Genomic DNA, 20,614 nt, shown 5'->3' with positions numbered 1-20,614 from the left:
GAACACGACCGTAGTTTCGGATCCGTACCTGGGCCAGTGAGTGTTACAAAATCATGGAAGTTTTAAAGTCAAAACCATTTATAGACAAAACCAACGACGACGACGATGTTCAGTATCTCAGTGAAAAGAGGATGGACCATTGTACTTATGAACAAGGGTCTGAAATCATTATGATGTTATCAGGTTACAAAAAGGCCATCATCTTGAGGTACCAAAATCACCGTGCCTCGTGGCTAACAATGTACTGTATGACTGGATTCCGGTGTGAAGTGCGTCGTGAGAGGTTTCATTTGATTCGTCTCAGTGTTATATAAATATGCTGTGAAGATTATTCAAATGGTGAATGTTTGAAAAAATCGTGGTACGAAGAAGTGTGAACAATTCTTTTCTTTCGAAAAATGTCACAACGCATAGATAATGAATGATCAGCATTACTAAAAATGCATTCGAGAGGATAGAGCAGCTTATCATAATTCAGTTAACAGATCACGAATCACAAATGCTAAGCGTCAGAATGCTTATCAGCAGCATTTCAAAGATGAGGCGACCAAACATTGTGAGGCGAGTTCCGCTCTGCTGAACCCTCAATGGAGATTATCTTCTGCCCTAAGGGTGAAATACGATTTGAAACTCATGGATGTGGATACTAATTACCCTGGTCTGATCGAATTTGTCTTGAAGACGCGTATATTTGTTTACAATCAATGAATAAAATGTCAACTATAAAAGTTCAAACTACTGGGCGAGTTGGAAGTGCGGTGAGGGGTGCGCAGCTGTGAGCTTGCATCCGGGAGATAGTGGGTTCGAGCCCCACTGTCGACAGCCCTGAAGATGGTTTTCCATTTTCACACCAGGCAAATTCTGCGGCTGTACTTTAATTAAGGCCATGGTAACTTCCTTCCCACTCCTAAGCCTTTCCTATCCTATCGTCACCATAAGACCTATCTGTGTCGGTGCGACGTACAGTAAAACAAATTGTAATTGTAAAAGAAGTTCAAACTCATAAAGACTAGACACTTTATTTCTATAATAACTACCACCTGGTGTGTATTCTACGTTAAATCTTCCGGCGGTGACCCCGACGCAGCCCCGTTCAGTTTATTATGATTTATATTATTTACAATTAACCCTGCCAGAGACTACATGTCAATTTCAATTCATCCCTTCTTGTTGTTTCCTCGTTTGTTCTTTCAAGTATTCCTTTATCATTGCACTATGCTTTATTTTCTCCTCAGACAACTTCCAATCCAATCAATACTGATCTGCATTTAGGGCAGTCGCCCAGGTGGCAGATTCCCTATATGTTGCTTTCCTACCGTTTTCCGAAATGATTTCAAAGAAATTGGAAATTTATTGAACATCTCCCTTGGTAAGTTATTCCAATCCCTAACTCCCCTTCCTATAAATGAATATTTGCCCCAGTTTGTCCTCTTGAATTCCAACTTTATCTTCATATTGTGATCTTTCCTACTTTTATAAACGCCATTCAAACCTATTCGTCTACTAATGTCATTCCACGCCATCTCTCCGCTGACAGCTCGGAACATACCACTTAGTCGAGCAGCTCTTCTTCTTTCTCTCAATTCTTCCCAACCCAAACATTGCAATATTTTTGTAACGCTACTCTTTTGTCGGAAATCACCCAGAACAAATCGAGCTGCTTTTCTTTGGATTTTTTCCAGTTCTTGAATCAGGTAATCCTGGTGAGGGTCCCATACACTGGAACCATACTCTAGTTGGGGTCTTACCAGAGACTTATATGCACTTTCCTTTACATCCTTACTACAACCCCTAAACATCCTCATAACCATGTGCAGAGATCGGTACCCTTTATTTACAATCCATTTATGTGATTGCCCCAGTGAAGATCTTTCCTTATATTAACACCTAGATACTTACAATGATCCCCAAAACGAACTTTCACCCCATCAATGCAGTAATTAAAACTGAGAGGACTTTTCCTATTTGTGAAACTCACAACCTGACTTTAAGCCCCGTTTATCAACATACCATTGCCTGCTGTCCATCTCACAACATTTTCGAGGTCACGTTGCAGTTGCTCACAATATTGTAACTTATTTATCACTCTATAGAGAATAACATCATCCGCAAAAAGCCTTACCTCTGATTCCACTCCTTTACTCATATCATTTATATATATAAGAAAACATAAAGGTCCGATAACACTGCCCTGAGGAACTCCCCTCTCAACTATTACAGGGTCAGATAAAGCTTCACCTACTCTAATTCTCTGTGATCTATTTTCTAGAAATATAGCAACCCATTCAGTCACTCTTTTGTCTAGTCCAATTGCACTCATTTTTGCCAGTAGTCTCCCATGATCCACCCTATCAAATGCTTTAGACATGTCAATCGCGATACAGTCCATTTGACCTCCAGAATCCAAGATATCTGTTATATCTTGCTGGAATCCTACAAGTTGAGCTTCAGTGGAATAACCTTTCCTAAAACCGAATTGCCTGCTATCGAACCAGTTATTAATTTCACAAACATGTCTAATATAATCAGAAAGAATGCCTTCCCAAAGCTTACATACAATGCATGTCAAACTTACTGGCCTGTAATTTTCAGCTTTATGTCTATCACCCTTTCCTTTATACATAAGGGCTACTATAGCAACTCTCCATTCATCAGGTATAGCTCCTTCGACCAAACAATAATCAAATAAGTACTTCAGATATGGTACTACATTCCAACCCATTGTCTTTAGTATATCCCCAGAAATCTGATCAATTCCAGCCGCTTTTCTAGTTTTCAACTTTTGTATCTTATTGTAAATGTCATTGTTATCATATGTAAATTTTATTACTTCTTTGGCCTTAGTCTATCTCGACATTATCCTTGTAAGCAACAATCTTTACATACTGCTGACTGAATACTTCTGCCTTTTGAAGATCCTCACATACACACTCCCCTTGTTCATTAATTATTCCTGGAATGTCCTTCTTGGAACCTGTTTCTGCCTTAAAGTACCTATACATACCCTTCCATTTTTCACTAAAATTTGTATGACTGCCAATTATGCTTGCCATCATGTTATCCTTAGCTGCCTTCTTTGCTAGATTCAATTTTCTAGTAAGTTCCTTCAATTTCTCCTTACTTCCACAGCCATTTCTAACTCTATTTCTTTCCAGTCTGCACCTCCTTAGTCTCTTCATTTCACTATTATAATAAGGTGGGTCTTTACCATTTCTTACCACCCTTAAAGGTACAAACCTGTTTTCGCATTCCTCAACAATTTCTTTAAACCCATCCCAGATTGCCTAACAGTCCTACTTTTAAGACCTTCCTTTCTATCGCATTTATTTTTAACTACCACAAAAACAGCTTCATGATCACTAATACCATCTATTACTTTGGACCGGGTTACCTCGGAATCCTTCCATTTTCAAGACACTGCTTTTAAAATTATTTCTATAGTTTCCCCTTCGCTTATTTTATTTATTTCTTAGTCTTTCTTGAACTCTTGTATCCATCTCGTTTTTTTATTTCTCCCAAAGCAACTTGAATATCTGTGTTATCAATCTGCTGTCACCTATTGTATAGAAAGTTATGTCCAAAAAATAGCAATCTCGTTTTTCTTATTGTTTCTGTTATATTTTCTATGTTGTGGTTTCTTTCACTATTTCTTAATTTACATTGCTTTCACGGTTTCATTGGAACGAAAAATTTCCTTCTGATTCTTCTTTCTCGAACTTCCAGTTCATCTAAACAATAGTTCTAAACTAGATACTCACTTGCGTATATTATTATTATTATTATTATTATTATTATTATTATTATTATTATTCGTAAGGACACTACATAAACACAGTTAAAGATTCCAGAGATGAACCATATTAGTTTAACAATTTGTCTTTTAGGGTTTCTGTTAGGATCCAACGTTGAAGTCTCCTCAAGTTCCTCAAACAACCTAGTATTGAAGTCACTCACTATATTGCTTTTAACCACCATAACATTTACATAGGTTCTTGTTTCATTGCACGGTTGTTACAATACAGGTTTCAGACATTTAAAGATGCTGTATTTACTCCTTACGTAGAATTAAAATTGTTTCTTTTTCAGGTATAATTCTTTATCCATATGTTTTGTTTTGCTGGTATTCTATAAATTTATGTATTAAAATTTAGTTTAGCAGATTAAAGAACCTGAAATTTATAAATTAACTGAATCAAAACTGAAAAGAGGTGGCTTTAAATATGAAAAGTTAGAATTGCATGTGTGTGTCAGGAATTTAGAGGACAGCACAATAAGCCAGTCTCCGAGCCAAGTGAACTCTCCGTTTACGATTAGTTAACCCATGACATAGCTGAGACCCCGAGGCCTGATGGCTAAGACATTGACAACTCTGTCATGGAGATAGGCGTTACAGAGAATAATAAACTGAAGTAAATATGAGACAAGAGAACAATGTACGATTTCTCAGGCACACTTTTTTCTATATTTCAATGATTTTAAAACTACCTCTGGCAATTGAGACATTTTTATGATTATTATATTTTAAATGGAAGCTGAAAAATACCAGTAGCGTAGTAGTATTCTTGTGTGTTCTTTATTACTAGTTTCCTATTAAGTAGACTACTAAATATTTTAATCATTTCAATGTTTTTCCCCCCATTTTGTATTCGTTATATCATACTAACAGATATAGTCTCTGAGAAGGGAGTACTACGAAGAAACAATACAACACATAATGTGCATTCTTGGTGTTAAAGTTAATTTGATCTAACCTTGTAAATATGAAATAATTAGTCGTTAGAACTGCATCCTTTCCAAAATTCTATCATAGCACGAGCGGCACGCTTTCTCTGAAAAAGCTGCGCCTAGTTATAATTGAAAAATTGACAAAAATGAAAATTTCTACCAAAACATAATATTTCAGGCCGAATTGTTCCTGTTACTGTCTCTTCCACAGAATAGAGCATTTCCGAACCTGGAACTCATAAAGATCTATCCTCGAAATGGTATGATCAAAGACAGACTCAGTGAACTCAGCCTCCTTGGCATCGAATGTGACATCCTTCGATGTCATTGAAATAATGTTTGCATCCCAGAAAGCACGCCGCACGGTCCAGTTTTTTAAATATAAGAAGCACAGAAACATCGTTTTTACTTTATTTTAATCCCTCAAGCATATATTTTAAATAAAATCCACTAATTAGTTGCGTAATATAACAGTTAGTCCTTTGTATATATTACCAGATGTTGATTGCATTCAAATTATACTTGTACCTACTTGACTTAAATTTATACGTTTTATTTACAGGCTTTATACTATTGAAGTGAATATTTAATTTTTACGACCGTAGGGCTCCTTGACTATACCACCAGCATACTTGCCATCAGTTCAGATGTCCCTGAGTACAAGTTCTGCCTGGGCCAGGAATTTAAACTGTGTACTGAAATAATTGAAGTAAAACGTGACTCAGGCACTGTATTTTTGTGTGCTTTCCTAAATAAGGTCCCACTGAGGGCTGATAAGGGAGTAAAATTGTATGAATTCACCATGGTGAGGAACTTACCTGTTTGAAGATATACGAACTCACTCCCCCCCGAAAGTAGTAGACTTGCTAGAGTAACGCCTCAGTACAATATACAGCAGGTATGCAAGAGTGAGCGCATGGTATAAACACAAGAATATTATATACTACAGTATTACATAGAAGAAAATTACACTTTTCCTCCTGAAATGTGGAAAAATTATACAGAAAGCTCCGACTGGATTACAAATAACTGCAAGGAGTTTCATTCTAAAGATTATGGATTGTTTATTCCACCCAGACATCATTCATCTAATTGAAGTTAAAAAAACGTACGACACATTATTATTCTATTGGGTTCAAAGTGAGGATTAAAGCAAGAAACCCCATGCAAAAAACATTCATTTTTTAATAAAATTATGAAATTTGATGGACGTTTGATAACAGTACTGTATATGATTTCGTAAGAAGCGTGTCTTTTAAACTTCTCCCGAAATGAAGATGAACTGCTGCAACTTTCTCAGATAATCCTTAAAGAATTTCTATTTTAGATACTCCTTTTAATGTCATACTTAATGCATTTCAATTTTTTATGAATCAAAATTTGCATACCAGATTATCCCATAGAACAAATTGCATTTTACAAATTACTTTCCATTCCTTTTAACAATCATCTGAGGACTGGTTCGTCATCGTACCGAACAATTTTAACCATAGCAGCAATATCACCTCTGACACTTCTAAGTCTATTTGAAATAAGAAAGAAAATATTTATCTGGACAGCTTGGGGCGAATTCATGTGTTAAAATATGAATGAGATGGAAATCACAGGGGCGAATTCATGTGATCGTTGGGTTCGAATTCATGTATGATAAGAGCACTGAGGGCCAAATTCGTGTGACTCCGTTGATGTCCGTCTTAACACACTACTCTTCACCCACCACAGCAAAACGCAATAGCGAATACATCCCTGCATACAGGGTTTGCGTCAGGAAGGCTATTTGGCAGTAAACCAGGGTCATATCCACGTTGGTGCCAACACAAAATAATTGGGAAAAAGCTCATGAAGGGGAAAAAATTGAGAGGTGTCTCATGCACGACACAAAGTGCTTACTTCTCATGGCGAATCGTATACCAAGGACTAGCAAAAGAAACCTCTACGTGGTGTAGACCATGTGACTCATAATTCAATTTCGATAGCCGTGATAAAGTTTGTCTCGCTCAATCTGAAGTAACATCAGGAAAAAAACATGAATAGACAGTGCAGAGAACAGCTGAAGAGTACTTGAGGTGAATAACCTAACAGCTTATTGGCAGTGTCAAGTTCGTTGCTGCGAGTGGGACGGAGATGGGAACGCCCCGTCCTTAAGGAGTAACAGAGACGGACAAACGTTCGCTTTTACGTCATTAGATTCAGTGTGACGGGGAGTGCTTCGAGAGACGAGGACAGAAAGTCATTGAAGTATAACGAGTGAAAGAGATGGAGGATGGCGATGAGGAGGGGAGGGAATGAATGCCATTTTCTGTCTCTTTCTTTCTCGCTGGAAGCGTGCGAAGAGACCTCACTCACGGTGCGGTGGTTGTATGTCTTTTTTTTCTCCTTCCTCTTCTTCTACTCTGTTGAAATGCGAATGGGAACAGGTTTTAAAAGCATTGAGTGCGGGCAAGTGCTAGGCATAAACTCCACGTTCTCTGCCCCTGACACATCTCGAGGCAAGAAGATACCATGAACACGAGGGTGAGTAAACAGAGTGAAGGGCACTTTGCTACAGAACTACAATTCACATCTTAGTATAGCTTGGAAATATTATTAATAGTATAAGATGTCATTGATTTAAAATACGAATATTTATGTACAGAATTGATTCCACAACCCCACGTTTGAAAGTGAAGAAAAATATTACTATGTATTTGTTTGTTTGGAATAAGTTACTTGCACTATTTTGCTATAGCTTGATTAATTTACCAGTAGTAACTACAAAAGTTTTTTATTACTTTTTCATTGGAATAATAATAGTAATAATAATAAAAACGTACCACTAACTACTTTCGCTGTTTTCGGAGACGCAAAGGTGCCAGAATTTTGTACCGCTGGAGACTTTACGTGCAAGTAAATCTACCGACAGGAAGTTGGAATATTTGAATACACCACAGTGGGTCGGGATCGAGCTTGTCAACTTCAGCTCTACCGCTTTAGCCACACAGACCGGCTTACTATATTACATTTAGAGGTTTGGAATAATCCCTATTTCTAATATTCCTACAATCGAACTCCGCATAAACTGGAATTATGTACGGTACGACTTTCCTTAACAAAGTTATGCAGATGAAATTCAGTTTGTACAACTTGAAATAGTTGAAATGTTCATGGCTGTTCCCATAGATCAACAATTACTTGTATTTGTTTGTTGTTGTTGATTCATTTAAAAAAAATTGGAACTTGGCGATCATTTATCGTCTAGCGCGTGCTTACGGTGTGAGAAGTCTGTCTCGTAGCTTGTTTGATTGTCGTATCTGTACTGAAGTGTATATTTGTAATAAGGTAAACTGAGTTTCTTGTTGCTCGTTGTTTAATGGGCCCTAACATCTAGGTCATCGAGGCTAGAATTGAAAAATAAGCAGCCGAATCTAATTATGTTAGGTACCATACAGATATTTGCTGGGAAATGAGGGAGGAAATTGAGAAAATTCCCTTCTATAGGGTCTATGGCCAAAAGAGAGGGATTTTAATCCTCCTCTCCTTTTGGTTTCGATACTGCGTGCTCCCCATTCTAGCCTTTCAAATAAGTATTTAACTCACAGCAGAGACTGGAGTTGAACCAGGAAGATGGGAGATAGACCTACATTGTCAAATCTGATGATGACTGCTTTTTCAAGTGGCCAAACATCGAGGTCATCGGCCCCATTTTCTATTTCATGTCAACATTTGTTACTGTTTAAACAAAATCTTTTAATTTCTCTTCATACCATGCTATTTCATCCTTACGCTTCACATAGAATGCTGTATTATCCGCATAGAATTCATCCCGGAAAGCAATATACAGTACTACAAGCAGCAACCTATTCCCTCTATATATTTATAGTTGTTATTCATTATTGTTTTTATCATATTTACATGCATAAACATATTTACAAGTAAATTTGCATAAATCTTGTATACTATTTAATTAGCTGTTGTTTTCAGTGTGTCAGGAACTGCCTGTGGTACACAACTCATATATTTTCGTATACAATTCTTATTCTTAGATACAAATACAGCCTGGATTCATAATACCTTGAGTTTCATATTAATATTTATTTATTTATTTATTTATTTATTTATTTATTTATTTATTTATTTATTTATTTATTTATTTATTTATTTATTTATTTATTTATTTTAGAATTTTAGAATTTAGAAGGATTGTTTAGCATGACAAATATGTCACGTTAGCTCAAAAGGTTTACATCTGTAAATGGAATCTGGAAACATGTGGGTGACTGCTAACCAGATTCCTGTTCATGAGATAAACTTTTCAGTGTGGGAAATTGTGATAGTTAGAGAATTTGCAAATGTATTTTAATGACTCATTTTCGAATAAATTAATAAAAAATAAGTACATAAAAATTCAAGATAAGCATAATTTAAAATATTAATACTATACTTCTCTTGCAACTTTATATATAGAAACGTTTTAATTCTCATCTAAGGTTATCTTACATTCTACCGTAGAAATTTACTTTATTATGTTTGCCACTTAGTGGGTGGTTTAAAGACAGAGCTTCAGCTATCACCTTACGCTGAGTATTATGAATACTTTATAATACAAGTACAGAACGGAGTGATGAAGGAGTCAAGCTCTGTATTTGGGAGACAATTGGGTTAAAACACCCTCTTCCCTTACCATCGCCTGTCGGTGGTTTTCAGTGGTTTCCCACTTTCGGTTTCAGTGAAATGTCGGAACAGCTCCTGTTTATAGGCCACAAACCAAACCCCATGGCTCAACAGCCCAGAAGGACCATGGCCTACCAAGCGACCGCCGCTCAGCTCGAAGGCCTACAGATTACGAGGTGTCATGTGGTCAGCACGACGGATCCTCTCGGCCGTTATTCTTATCTTTCTATACCGGGACCGCTAACTCACCGTCAGATAGCTCCTCTATTTTAATCAAGTAGACTGAGTGGACCTCGAAGCAGCCTTCAGATGCAGGTAAAATCCCTGACCTGTCCGGGAATCCAACCCAGGGCCTCCGGGTAAGAGGAAGGCACACTACCCCTACACCGCGGAGCCGGCGTTTATAGGCCACAGTCGATTCCTTTCACCTCCTTTCCCGATTTCATTCACCATCATTTGTTTCATTCTCATTAGCTCTACAACTGAGGTTGACGTCAGGAAGTGCATCAGGCCGTAATGGCATGCTATATACTTCCATCTCATCTCATCTCCCATCCTGTATAATGAAGCGGGACTAATACTGTAGAGTACAAATATTATGAATAATTCTAATTTTTATATTTGTAAAAATGTGTTTCAGTTTTTCTCTATATTCACTCCAGATCATCATCTCAATACCTCCCCATCCCCTATTTATATATTTATAAGAATGTTTACCATCTACCATCCCCCCATCACTTTTACTGATTCTAACCATAATTAATAAAAGAGCGGAAATTACAGCATCCTTTAGAAATGAGATTTTATCTCCTGGAGAGATATGCATGACCCTGAGGTTCTCTCAACCTGCACCAAAAATGAGTACCAAGTTAACTCCTGGCGGCATAGCATAGACCTAGTCAAACTATACCACTTAGTGTGAGATAGTGGAAGCCTTTACCTTCCACTCCTCCACGGGCCCTCATGGCCTATAAGGAGAAAACTTTGCTCTTTTTCCTTTTTTTAAATTTTCCAACATAGGTAGTGCTTTACACCCTCCTTGAGTTCACTTGAGCTCTACACTAAATAAATCATATCCCCTTATTGACAGATTCCCGGCCGGGTCGGGGATTTTAACCTTAATTGGTTAATTCCAATGGTACGGGGGCTGGATGTATGTGTTGTCTTCATCATCATTTCATCCTCATCACGACGCGCAGGTCGCCTACGGGAGTCAAATAGAAAGAACTGCATCTGGCGAGCCGAACCCGTCCTGGGATATCCCGGCACTAAAAGCCATACGACATTTCATTTCATTGTTGTCAAAGATCAAAGATCAAAGTTAGATGTTCAGAAGATCCAGTACTAATAACAGCAAGAGGTTTGAAACCGGATCTATGTCAGTGTGAAGTCCCACCCAAGTCGAGCATGTGGATACCGTTGGTTGCAGTCACTACATTTCTTTTGAGTACCGGTATTCCTCTGTTGGTAACGGGGCAAGCATTGTTACATCTTTGCCAAAACACTCGAACAGTCACTGCTATCCACAGTCTCTCAGTACTCTATCGCTCTTCTTTTTATTACTATAGCAAGATAAACCCATCAACTGGACTACAGAAATACGATATCATAATATACGATAATAATTTTTGAGATTATGATAACTCACTTTTCTGAAGTACTACACCAACATGTCGTAAGTTTACAAGCAAACCATTTCAATTCTGTACTTTCAGTAGTTGGTCGTTTCATACTGCCCTATGTGATATTTTACGCTCTATTCACTGGTAGTACCCATTAGTTCGAACGAAGTAATTTTGGATATCGAATATTATAATTTGCAGTTAGACCGAGCGAGTTGGCTACGCGTTTCAGTCACGTATCTATAAGCTTGCATTCAGGAGATAGCAAGTTCGAAACCACGTCGGCATCCCTGAAGATGGTTTTCCGTAGTTTTCCTTTTCACATCTGGCAAAAGCTTGGGGTGGATCTCAGTTAAAGCCATGCGGATATCTTTCCTAGTTCCAGCCATTGTCTATCCAATCGTCGCCGAAAGACCTAGCTGGGTCGGTGCGACGTCAAAATACTAGCACCAAGCGAGTTGGCCGTGCAGTTTGGGTAGCGGAGCTGTAAGCTAGCATTCTGGAGATAGTGGGTTCGAATCCTACCATTCACAGCAACAAAGATGGTTTTCTGTGGTTTCCCATTTTCATGCCAGGCAAATTCTGGGGCTGTACCTCAATTAAGACCACGGCCACTATCTTTCTAATCCCAGCCCTTTCGCATCCTTCCGTCGCCAAAAACTTTCGATACTAGCAATACTAGCAAGTAGCAATTTGCATTTTCTTGCTAGGTCTAATAAAAAATATTTAAAAAATGTAAAAATATAAAAAATTAAAACAAAAATAAAAAATATAAAAAGAAAAATAAAAGGAAAAATAAAAATAAAAACAAAAAAATGAAAAATAAAAATGTAAAAATAAAAAGCAAAAATAAAAAATAAAATAAAAATTAAAATTAAAAAATCTCAAGAGAGGAACTACATTCAGGTAAAATGCATCAATACAACTTCAGCTAACAAATCCAAAACCGTAATTTTAAAAATATAATTATTATTATTATTCTGAGAGCAGATATTGGTAATTAAAGATGGTCAAAACTTCCTTTTCCCCCGTAAGTATCATTTTCACATTGAAAACGGTAACCCCACGAAGTAATATATAAACCCGCAGTCATTACAGTCAATAAATGGACTACGGCCAACCAAGGCGACTGCTGTCCAAGTTTCATTCCTTCCCGAAATTGGAGTATCCCGTGGTATGCTGTATGGCTTGGTTTTCATGACCAAGTTAGTTGCCTCTCATACCATACAGTTCTTCAGAAGACCTTGCAGGAGCCGGCAGAGGGCAGAGAGGATAACTTACGCCACGAGGCTGATAATGTAACGACGAATGGTTACCGTCTTCACGTGTTAAATAATGATCTAGACCGGGTTCATAAAAAATTCACATTTTACTCAGCTAACACACTTAGCACAAGAACTCCACAGTCGTTTATTGCTCCAAGGTGTTTATTGGTATGTCCCAAGACGTAAAACGAAGCAAAACCTAAAACGACCACAACTGTTAAACGCTCCTTATTATTATCGTCATTACCGTTCTATCCTGCGTATTCTACTCGTATCTTCCTCCTTTCCTTCCCTTTTTACAAAATTAATGGGTTCAGGTTTGATAGGGATATTGACCGAAGTATCATCTGAAATTGCCGGCCCCGTGGTGTAGGGGTAGCGTGCCTGCCTCTCGCCCGGAGGCCCCGAGTTCGATTCCCGGCCAGGTCAGGGATTTTTCTCTCGACCTGAGGGCTGGTTCGAGGTCCGCTCAGACTACATGATTAGAATTGAGGAGCTATCTGACGGTGAGATGGCGGCCCCGGTCTCTAAATCCCAGAATAACGACCGAGAGGATGCGTCGTGCTGACCACACGACCCCTCGTAATCTGCAGGCCTTCGGGCTGAGCAGCGGTCGCTGGGCAGGCCAAAGCCCTTTCAAGGGCTTAAGTGCCGTGGGGTTTGAGTTTTATCAGCCGAAATTACATTGCATTTCGTCTCAACCATACAACAAGTGTAATTTTATCTTATGAGAAGAGAAGTGTATTTAGAAAAACCCAAATGCCCAATGCCAGAGTTAGAAGAATTAATTACATGCAGCTAAAATCTCAGTGACCCTCTGATCCGAAGACTACTCCGGTGATCATTCAGGTGAGATACCGGAATTCCAGTGTTCTTAATGAAAAGATTGCTTATCGTCGCTGCCGGAAGAAAACCTCCTATGGTCGGTAAGGTTCTGTCATCTAAGGTGCAATATTGTGTGAATATGGTCAAGGCATTCTCGCTCTTCATAGTGTATGTGCTGCGGGTCAATATATCTCCAGAAATATTATCACATAGGAGGTTTTGTCCCGGCAACGACGATATGTATGTCTGCCTAGAAGGTTAATTAATATCGGATCGTTTCGGGTCTCATGGCATTGCTCTAATCATAAATAAGGAAGGAAAATGAAGTCAACATTTTCTGAAGAATATTTACGATACCTGTATAGAAAACCCTTCCAATTCCGGGACAGTAATTTTGAATATTATTATGCATATTTATTTTGAGTCCTTAGTGAAGAAGCTGGTTGAATCCACAACATCTCTAGTTTCAGGTGTCGTCGAAAGCGTGCATTCAGGAAATAAAAGATGATGCATCTTCGTGTTGTTTTCCTAACCACACCAGGCGATGTTATTATTATTATTATTATTATTATTATTATTATTATTATTATTATTATTATTATTATTATTATTATTATTATTATTACGTAACGGATACGTTAACAAAAGAGATGTGAGAGGGATAATTTGGTGGCCGATGGGAGTTTGTAAAATAAAAAACATATAACAAAAATGAGGTAAATCGTTGTATTTTACACAATAAAGATATCGAAGTGGCACATCTACTCCCCTAAAATACTTACGAAACAAGAAAGAACAGAGAAAAAATATATAGGTAAAAAGGAGAGGTAAAACTGAAAATGAATCTAAACTCTTGCTAAGTTATTAAACATATAATGAAAAACATAAGGGAGAAGAGAAAAACTCTGTAAAATTACAGGAGGAATGTGGGAAATGATACCTAAGGAAGGCGGAAACAGGGAAGATGCACGTAACTGGTAGTAAGGATATGCTTGAGAAGATATCCTAGACTCTATGACAGTTAAAGTCTAGGAAATACCTTAAATGCTAATTTAATTTAACATTAAATACACGTCTAAAAATATTTACGAGGTACAGAGTATATGAATAAATTATACTTCGACGATTTTGTAACGTTATCTTTAATATTTTGCATTATAAATAACTAACTGCTAGTATTAGTTAAAACTACAGATGGTGGCCACCCGTGATTGGGAGAGAAGTGTATTCTAGTCTATTAATTAATTAATCAACTCACTCACTCATTCATTCATTCATTCATTATTATGTATCAAGCTTTCAAGTCCATTTAGACGTATACATCGACCGGCACCACGTATATTTTCACACTAATCACATGAACCGGCAGCATGAGGATTGGTATTGCTAGTATCACTGATACCCCAGCAATTTCATATTGTCAAAACCGAAGATCAGACTGAGGTCTGTGAAAGCAACAAACTTTTTCTAGTCCACACCGGGCGAGTCGGCCGTGCGGTTAGGGTCACGCAGCTGTGAGCTTGCATTCGGGAGATAGTGGGTTCGAACCCCACTGTCGGCAGCCCTGAAGATGGTTTCCCGTGGTTTCCCATTTTCACACCAGACAAATCCTGGGGTTGTACCTTAATTAAGGCCACGGCGACTTCCTTCCCACTCCTAGGTCTTTCCTGTCCCATCGTCACCATAAGACATATCTATGTCGGCGTGACGTTAAGCAAATAGCAAAGTTCTAGTTCAGAGGTGGTCACGCAGGGTATTTCGGCCCGCGGGTGCCCAGCAGTGTAAGCGGGCAGGCAGGCAGGCGATGAGCGTATGCTATTCAACCAGTGACGTTGTGGTTACGTCACAGGCCGTGAAGGTTAGGCGAAGTTCTCCCGGTCACTCTCGATCACTACGGCGTTACACGAGTTTGAAATGGAGGCAGAAAAAAAAAGAGGGCAGAAATCCACGTCATTTTCAATTTACGTTGTAAGGAATAAGTTATTTATGTTCATTGCAGTTTATGCCTTTTGACCGGATATAATGAAGAGGTCTACAGCCTCAAATATTTGTTTAATGTACGTAATGAATTTCAGTTTTCACAATTACATTTTAAGAGGTGCTTTAGAAACATTTTTAATGTAATACAGATAAGTTGTGGCTTGTGATTGCTTGGGGTTAAATTATCTGATAAACTCGCCAACAATCCAATCATGCTTACCGGGAATAACATCATTTAGGTTATTTATTTGAAGGCATACCGAACATCTACTTGGTAGATACATTTACAGCACATTGTTGTTTTACTTTAATCTTGTATAGTAAATATATATGTCCCAATTCGTGATGAAACACCTTCACCATTTAGAGGCTAGCTATTATCGTCGGACACCTGATAAGTTTTAAATACTATTTTTAAATTCAATGAAAATGGAAATTAAAACAACACTACAATAAACTTGTCGAATTATGTAAATATATAATTTTTTACGGAATGAATATAAGGAATTTTACTTTTTAAGAAATGGAAATACTCTCATTCCCATCCAAGGAATTATAATTGTGTAACTTGTACGCTTGAACTCTGTGCCTTTGTAAATTGTAACACAAAAATTATAACGTGTTAGTTTTCTCTGAATGTACAAATATAAGAAAATAAAACTGACTGTTTACATCGAGAGCAGTATAAATCAAACCGGAATATCTTGGAAAGGTAGGTTTTCTTGCGATTATAGCGTTTTTAAATACTCTTCCCCGTCAGCATGTCGCTGAGTAGTGAAGGAGAGCTTCGTAATCACAATCGAAGTCACTGCTGCCTTCCCTGCAAGGTACGTGCTCTTTCCCGTTCACTGTGACGTATGCCTGCTACGTAAACTGGCATTTACGTCACCCCAGCTCGGCCGCACTGGGCTAGACTCAACGGGCGTACAGCTGAGCACCTCTGTTCTAGTCATAGAAACTATACCCAGCCAGAAATTGATGTAGACTATGGAACTAATTATTAACTTTAATTAATGACCGAACTTCTCAGGATAATCTCTCGTACTGGTCTGCCTTACATACACTCCCGTCTACTCCAAGATAGTTATGATATTTCATAAATACTAAATGTTTTTGATTACATAATTATAAAATTAAAACATGTTCCAAAAATGTTCCTATTTAAAACTTGAAATAAATAAGCCTCCGGCACAGACTATGATTTCAATATCGAAGCTTATCAAACATACATATATCTTTATTAACTCTCTTGCCTTCCAATATGCAACCCACTAGTGCTTGTGAATGAACTACTGTAGATGCATCCACGATTCTTTATTTGCAAATAGATCTGATTTCTTCTACATCATCACTTCTCACACTGAAATCAGTAAAAACTGAATCTAGCCACCACCCCCTGTGTCCCTATTTGCTCTCTTTACTCACCACCGTCGAGTCCGCGAATCTTCTCGGCAACCTATTCCTCTTCATTCTCATCACATGACTTCACCTCAAGTGAGTAAATTTCTGCCTTAGCCTTTATCACTTCATTGTCTGTATCCTCTTTCCATTGTTCCAGCGTGTTTCTAAGTTGAACAAATCTCGCTACCGTCTTGTTCCTTACCTGTAGCATATTGTGACTAATATGTGTCGTATCGTCGAAACTTGTCATTCCCGTGCAGCACAGTCAGCCTAGAAAGAGATCTCTGTGAGGATAGTTTTGTCTACGAATTAACTTCTTTCGTATACTGTTGATCGCTACTTCGAACTACTACCTTAGCTCTGCTTCACCTTGGTTCGATGTTGCGTTAAAATGCCCCACTTGTTCCGGTTTTGTATTCCCAAAGTATGTTACTATATATTTTTCCATTAACCTTACCACTGTCACTTTACAAATCGAACATTAATAAAAGAATGTTCCAAGGAAATAAACGGTAAAGAAACGTGTTAACTGGAGAATAATTGCAATTTAACACATATGCTGTATAATAGAACTGCAGGTGTATTTTTGGAGTAAAAAATTAGGTAATAAACAGAAAATGCTAAGGTGGAGCTCAAAAAGTATTTATAATACAATGGGTGATTTCGCTAAATAAAACCACGTTCTTTCAGAAGATGATGAGAATGAATCGACAATAGGGAGAGAATATGACAAAAATAAGACTAATTGTTTGTTAGTACTGCCGGAAGTTCGATCCCTCAGATGAATGGTCAACGTAGTAGCCCTCATTTCAGAGAGCCCCGGGTTCGATTCCCGGCTGGTTCGGGGATTTTAACCTGATGTGCTTAATTCCTCTAGCTCCGGGGCTGGGTGTTCCTGTTCGTCTTAATACACATCTGTATTTACATACAACACAAGACGCTCTAAACCACCTCAGATAAACGCAATAGTGAGTACATTCCTTCACATAGGGTCGACGTCAGAAAAGGCATCCGGTCTCAAAACTGTATTAAAATTGTCGACCCCAGGTAATTGAGAAGCGGCCACGACGAACATCAGTTAGTACTACTGGAACTCCCAGCCTAGCAATCAGATAAAAACCCAACTAATGCTTTTTCTCGATAAGAATGGAACTAAGCATACCATAGGTTAGAGGAACACGTGCTCGTCATTTTGATTGCGAGCACAGTGGAACGCATTTCAATGATTATTATTCTCAACAGGGTTTCTAGCCAGACATAACAATAGGGTGCTTTCTTTCGCAACAAGTTCCTTCCATGAACGGAAGTCCTACAGTCCACGTGTGCAGCAGGAAGTTAAAAGAAGTTAAAGAAGGAATCTATTGATGGTACACTCAAATGGCTAACAGCTGTAAAATATTCAACTTCCTTCAAAAATGAATATTGATATAATAAATAACAATATCATTGATTTCACCTCCCATTAACTCTGTTAATGGTTTTAGTAGACGCCAAGTATTTTGACCCGCAGGAGTTATTTTATGTGTTGGCAAATTTACCGAATCGAGACTGGTGCATTTGAGCACCTTCATACACGACCGGACTGAGTCAACTTGGACTCAGAAGGCCAACGCTTCTAATATCTGAGCCACTCAGCCCTTCTATTATTATTATTATTATTATTATTATTATTATTATTATTATTATTATTATTATTATTATTATTATTATTATTATTATTATTTGCTTTACCTTCCACTAACTACTTTTACGGTTTACGGGGACACCGAGGTGCCGGAATTTAGTCCCGCAGGAGTTCTTTTACGTGCCAGTAAATCTATCAACGCGAGGGTGACGTATTAGAGCACCTTCAAATACCACCTGACTGAGCTAGGATCGAACCTGCCAAGTTGGAGTCAGACCAAATGGACACGTTTTTCCTCGTGCATGAATTTAGTCCTTATTCTTATATCTTTAGTTCATCCTTTAATGAATCTCGATAATTAACTTTCTGCAGTCAATTCTGATGTTTAACTTTTCCGAAATGTCCAGCTTTTCCATACATAAAACAAAGTGCAAGCTATAATTAATTCACAACATTTTATCTTTCTACAAACATGATTGACGAAGAGAACATCCAGTCGTTCGTTGAACTTGAACAGAGATACTGTGTAGCATATATTCTGAATGACTAAAATATAATTTCAACCTATTCCAATAACAAAAGTACGGAAAAGTTGTGATTATAAGCAAATGTCACACCACATTATCACAAATGGAAGTTATTTTTGTCTAACTGTAACACAAATATTTCTTATTACTTTGTATACTAATACCATTAGTTACAACAGATAATACTAGAAACGCTGAAGATTAGTGATTCGTGAAAAGTATAATCTTCTTTTTATTATTATTTTATACCGCCTTTCCCACACCTGTGGGGTCGCGGGTACGAACTGTGTCGCACATGTGGATTTGGCCCTGTTTTAAGGCTGGATGCCCTTCCTGACACCAACCCTATACGGAGGGATGTAAACACTATTGCGTGTTTCTGTGGTGGTTGGTAGTGTAGTGTGTTGTCTGAATATGAAGAGGAAAGAGTTGGGACAAACACAACCACCCAGTCCCGGGCCAGAAGAATTAATCGAAGGCGATTAAAATCTCCAACCTGGCCGGGAATCGAACCCGGGACCCTCTGAACTGAAAGCCTCAACGCTGACCATTCAGGTAATGAGTCGGACATCGTGAAATATATAATATATGTTTTAAATCATCAGCTTGACGGTGGAGTTGAATCTTATTAAATCGTGCCATTTATACCAACATCCTCATGGACTACCTGCCATCCGAGCTGACTGCTTAATTTTCACACCTCGGTGTCTGTTTTGAGCCAGAATGATTTACGTTGTGATTAGCTTATTGTATAGTAGTGTAGTACTGAATTAGTGCTGAATACATTCATAATTTTTTGAAAAGTCATAATTTAGGAATTCATTTGGAGTCATTCTGACCCTGCGATATAATGCATGCATTTTATATATTGCAATGCAATCTGGAAAAACAAGTTTACAGTTCTATGCGACGTTGTACTTCGTACGCTAAACCCACTAAACCTATAAATTTACGTTCAGATAAAAAGTAAAATACATCACGTATCATTTTGGAAAATTACATTCAATAACTGGGACTATTTGCTGAACAGTTAGTCACTGTATCTATCCAACTGCTCAAAATAATTTTATTTGGCAAAGATCTTGTTTTCCAGTGCAGTCTTGTTCACAGTGAAAAAGAGCTTTCTGATTGGTCGAACGTAATTTTAAGACACTTAACGTCTGTTATTTCAGATTATATACTGTATCTTAACTTTTTGTTTATATTGCAACTCACGTTCTTCCAACAGGAAAGTTTTCTTCTTTCTTCTTTTAATAAATTGTTCTCACCATTTGAAATAAGTCAAACGAATTTGTACAGAGAAACACAAATGAAGTAAAGTAGGTCGTCATAAGTTTAGTAAATAAAGAGAAACTAAGAATTACAGTTTATAACAACACTTTATTGGAATGTTAGCATTTGTAATGACCCGATGTGTCTAATATCATACTATCACCCCTTTCTATTTCTTGTAATAATTATTATTTCATAAATTTCAGACTACAAAGTAATTACAAACAGAGTTTTCAGAGCGCGCAAGAAAGCAAGCACAGGAAGAGGTGGACTCAAAAAAGGGCGTGGATCGATGATGATAATACATACTATTATTTTGAGATGATGTAAAAAAGAAATATATGTACCAATGAAGATTGGGAAATCAGTTAAACGAATAAAGGTGGAAAATGAAAAAGGGAGAAGGAAAAAATACTTTGCATAAATTGCTTCAGTTACAATATATTTGAAATCATTCACTACATTCAGTTAACTAAAAAAGTTTTCAATTCGTACCGTGAAAGGGTACGGTGAGCTTCTTGTAGGGTAACACCCTATCTCTCGCCAGGGAGATTTGTACTGCTGATTTGTGGTGCAGAGAAGGTGAGGGATGTGGAGGGCGTGGCCTACGAAGTGTCTGTCCCAGCATTCGCCTTAGTGCAGGAGAATGGGAAACCACTGATCACCATTCTCAGGACAGCCGATGGTGGGGACCAGACCCTCACCCACCCACCCCCCATCGCC

The 20,614-nt window shown here is 37.9% G+C and overlaps 1 protein-coding gene across 1 annotated transcript in view; it reads left to right on the top strand.

Annotated features, from left to right (window-relative positions):
- Window positions 1–7,167: 7,167 nt before the first annotated feature.
- Window positions 7,168–20,614, top strand: part of LOC136866458 (uncharacterized) — a 114,601-nt gene continuing 101,154 nt past the window's right edge. Inside the window, exon 1 of the mRNA XM_067143431.2 lies at window positions 7,168–7,239. Within this exon, the coding sequence (XP_066999532.2) occupies window positions 7,228–7,239 (12 nt within the window). The 5' untranslated portion in view covers window positions 7,168–7,227. The remainder of the gene's footprint in view (window positions 7,240–20,614) is intronic.

Source organism: Anabrus simplex, chromosome 1 (assembly GCF_040414725.1).
Source record: "Anabrus simplex isolate iqAnaSimp1 chromosome 1, ASM4041472v1, whole genome shotgun sequence".
NCBI classification, from domain to species: domain Eukaryota; kingdom Metazoa; phylum Arthropoda; class Insecta; order Orthoptera; family Tettigoniidae; genus Anabrus; species Anabrus simplex.
This window is presented reverse-complemented; position numbering and strand designations above follow the sequence as displayed.